Source organism: Suricata suricatta, chromosome 4, assembly GCF_006229205.1.
Source record: "Suricata suricatta isolate VVHF042 chromosome 4, meerkat_22Aug2017_6uvM2_HiC, whole genome shotgun sequence".
In the NCBI taxonomy this organism is placed as follows: Eukaryota; Metazoa; Chordata; class Mammalia; order Carnivora; family Herpestidae; genus Suricata; species Suricata suricatta.
In genome coordinates this window covers 128,006,847-128,009,169 of record NC_043703.1, presented here as the reverse complement: position 1 = coordinate 128,009,169, position 2,323 = coordinate 128,006,847, and the positions used below count along the sequence as shown (strand labels likewise).

General features: G+C 47.3%; 1 gene segment (V, D, J or C); it reads right to left on the bottom strand.

Annotated features, from left to right (window-relative positions):
• Nucleotides 1-1,119: 1,119 nt before the first annotated feature.
• LOC115290694 lies at nt 1,120-1,813 on the bottom strand. The segment is given in 2 exon segments: nt 1,120-1,577; nt 1,708-1,813. Coding segments are annotated over 2 exon segments (507 nt in total).
• Between the last annotated feature and the right edge of the window lie 510 nt (nt 1,814-2,323).

Here is a 2,323-nt window from a genome sequence, read left to right as displayed (position 1 = left end):
CTTTCCCACATTCTCATCCTTCTTGTAACTGAAGTCAGTATGAGGGAGGAGATTTGTCGAATGTAGACTTTGGGAAGGGATCATGTTCTGACCTTGTCTTCTACTTCTAAACTACAACGTAGGCTCAATTTTCTTTGGACCAGACTCAGATGAACTGTTTTTGACCTTGTATTTCATTCTTATCTTTTAATTAGGCTCCTTTCCTCTGGGCCAAACTCAAATGCAATGTTTGTGTTTTTAACCCTTTAGGTCTATGTTTTGGGTCTGCAAGGCTCATTGGAAGAGCCTTTTGCCAAACATTTATAATATTTTAAAACAAATTCTCTTATGCAGGAACAGGAGAATATTTTTTCTTATAGGGTAACTGTGTGAGTTATACCAGTCTGATTTGGAACGCTGTAAGGCTTAATTAATGATAACAGGCTTAATTTCACATGAGCAGAGGTAGTAGCAGGAGAAACCAGATTCGCCGCTCACAGCAGGAGCTGTACAAACGCCTGCCATTTCCTCACTCTGACTGTGTCATCCAGCAAGGCCGATGTGGCTCCCAGCAGTGTAGGCCCACGTCATTGATGACCCTTGTAGTCAAACTCATGGATGACACACTGAGTAACCAGAAAACAAAAGGGAACTGGGCAACTGAAAACCTAACCAAACGCTTTAATTTCAGCCACCAAGAGCCCAGAGACACCAAAAGCTTCGTGGCCAACATCTCTCCGTGTGCTCCCCTCTCACCTGGGACTCAGGACTGCAGGATCCATAGCAGGGGAGGCCTGGACCCCATCCCTGATGGCTGGACTAGAAGCTGCTCTAGTGACTGTGGATGAAGGAAGGAGACCAAGAGAAGGAGGAAATAAATGAGAAATGTTCCAGAGTCAAGGAGGCACAGGAAAAAGAGAATTCATCCATCTGGTTGTAAAATTCACTGGGCCCTGCGCCAAAGGCTAGAGACAAACTTTACTGGCTCAATTATGCCATCTGTCAGGGCAAAACACGCCAGTTGGTGTGACACAAAAACTCCTGACAGCTTCTCTAAGACATCTTTATAGCATTTGTGTTCACTAATCTCCCACTAAAAGGGATCCAGAAGAAGCCTTCCCCTTTATTTCCCCCTGGGCCTTAAACAGCCCTGTAAGGAGGAGGCAGGAGAGGTGGCTTCTCAGGCAGACACAGAACGTGCGTGTTCAGGGCTGAGCAGGGAGGAAGCAGCAGGTGCAGCGAAGCCTCCCTGCCCCACGGCCCTGGGGAGGAGGTTTGTGTATGAGGCTGCAGCACTGTGGGAGGAGAGCTACTATACTGCTGACAGTAATAAGTCGCCACGTCTTCAGCCTGGAGGTTGCTGATGGTGAGGGTGAAATCTGTCCCAGACCCACTGCCGCTGAATCGGTCGGGGACTCCAGATGCCCGGGTGGATGCACTGTAGATGAGCAGCTTAGGACGCTGCCCGGGTTTCTGCTGATACCAGGCGAGGTAGCTGCTAACACTCTGACTGGCCCTGCAGTTCACGGTGACACGCTGACCCAGAGACACAGCCAGGGAGCCTGGGGACTGCGTCATCGTGATCGCCCCACAGGCACCTGCAAGCAGGAGCGGATAATGATGAGACACATGCACTTTATCGCAGACCCCCTGAAATATGTGGTGTGAAAGTGGTGTACTAAAATGATACTACTCCGAAAGGAATGTGGCAAGTTTGAAATTTCTCACCTGAGACCCACAGCATCAAGGATATGAGGACCTGCCTCTGTGACACCATCTTGCTGTCCCTGCCTGCCCGACGCAGCTCAGCTTACATGGCAAAGGCCCCTTTTATCCAACCTGAGCAGCTGGTCTGGGCCTGGAGGGGTCTATGCAAATCAACTGGTGAGGAAATAGGCAAACTGCACCAGCAGTGGGTTATGAAAGTATCTAATGTAAATTTCAAGAGGTAAAAATATCACCAAAAGTATAGTTGCAGGACTAGAAACACAGAAGTCAGCTCAGAAACTCTTAGAACAAGGTAGAAGTTCTAAAATGACAAAGTGCTACAAGACCTAATCATGAGCTTCTATTTGAAATTCAAGACTATTGTTAAATGGGTTGGGTTTCTGGAAATGATGAGCTAGGCTCTTCATATCAATAATCCTGGTAAAATATAAAATATACTGGAAAACAATAAACAATGGGAGGAAGGGAAGGAGGGAAGGGGAAGGGAATGGAAGGCAGGAGAAGAAAATGGAGAACTTTGGACCCAAGTTTTTATAGAATCTCTGACCAAAGACATTGGGACTCTAAAGCCATTTTTATCCTGCCGATCTGTAAGGAGCTGAAAGCCCTTGAGCTC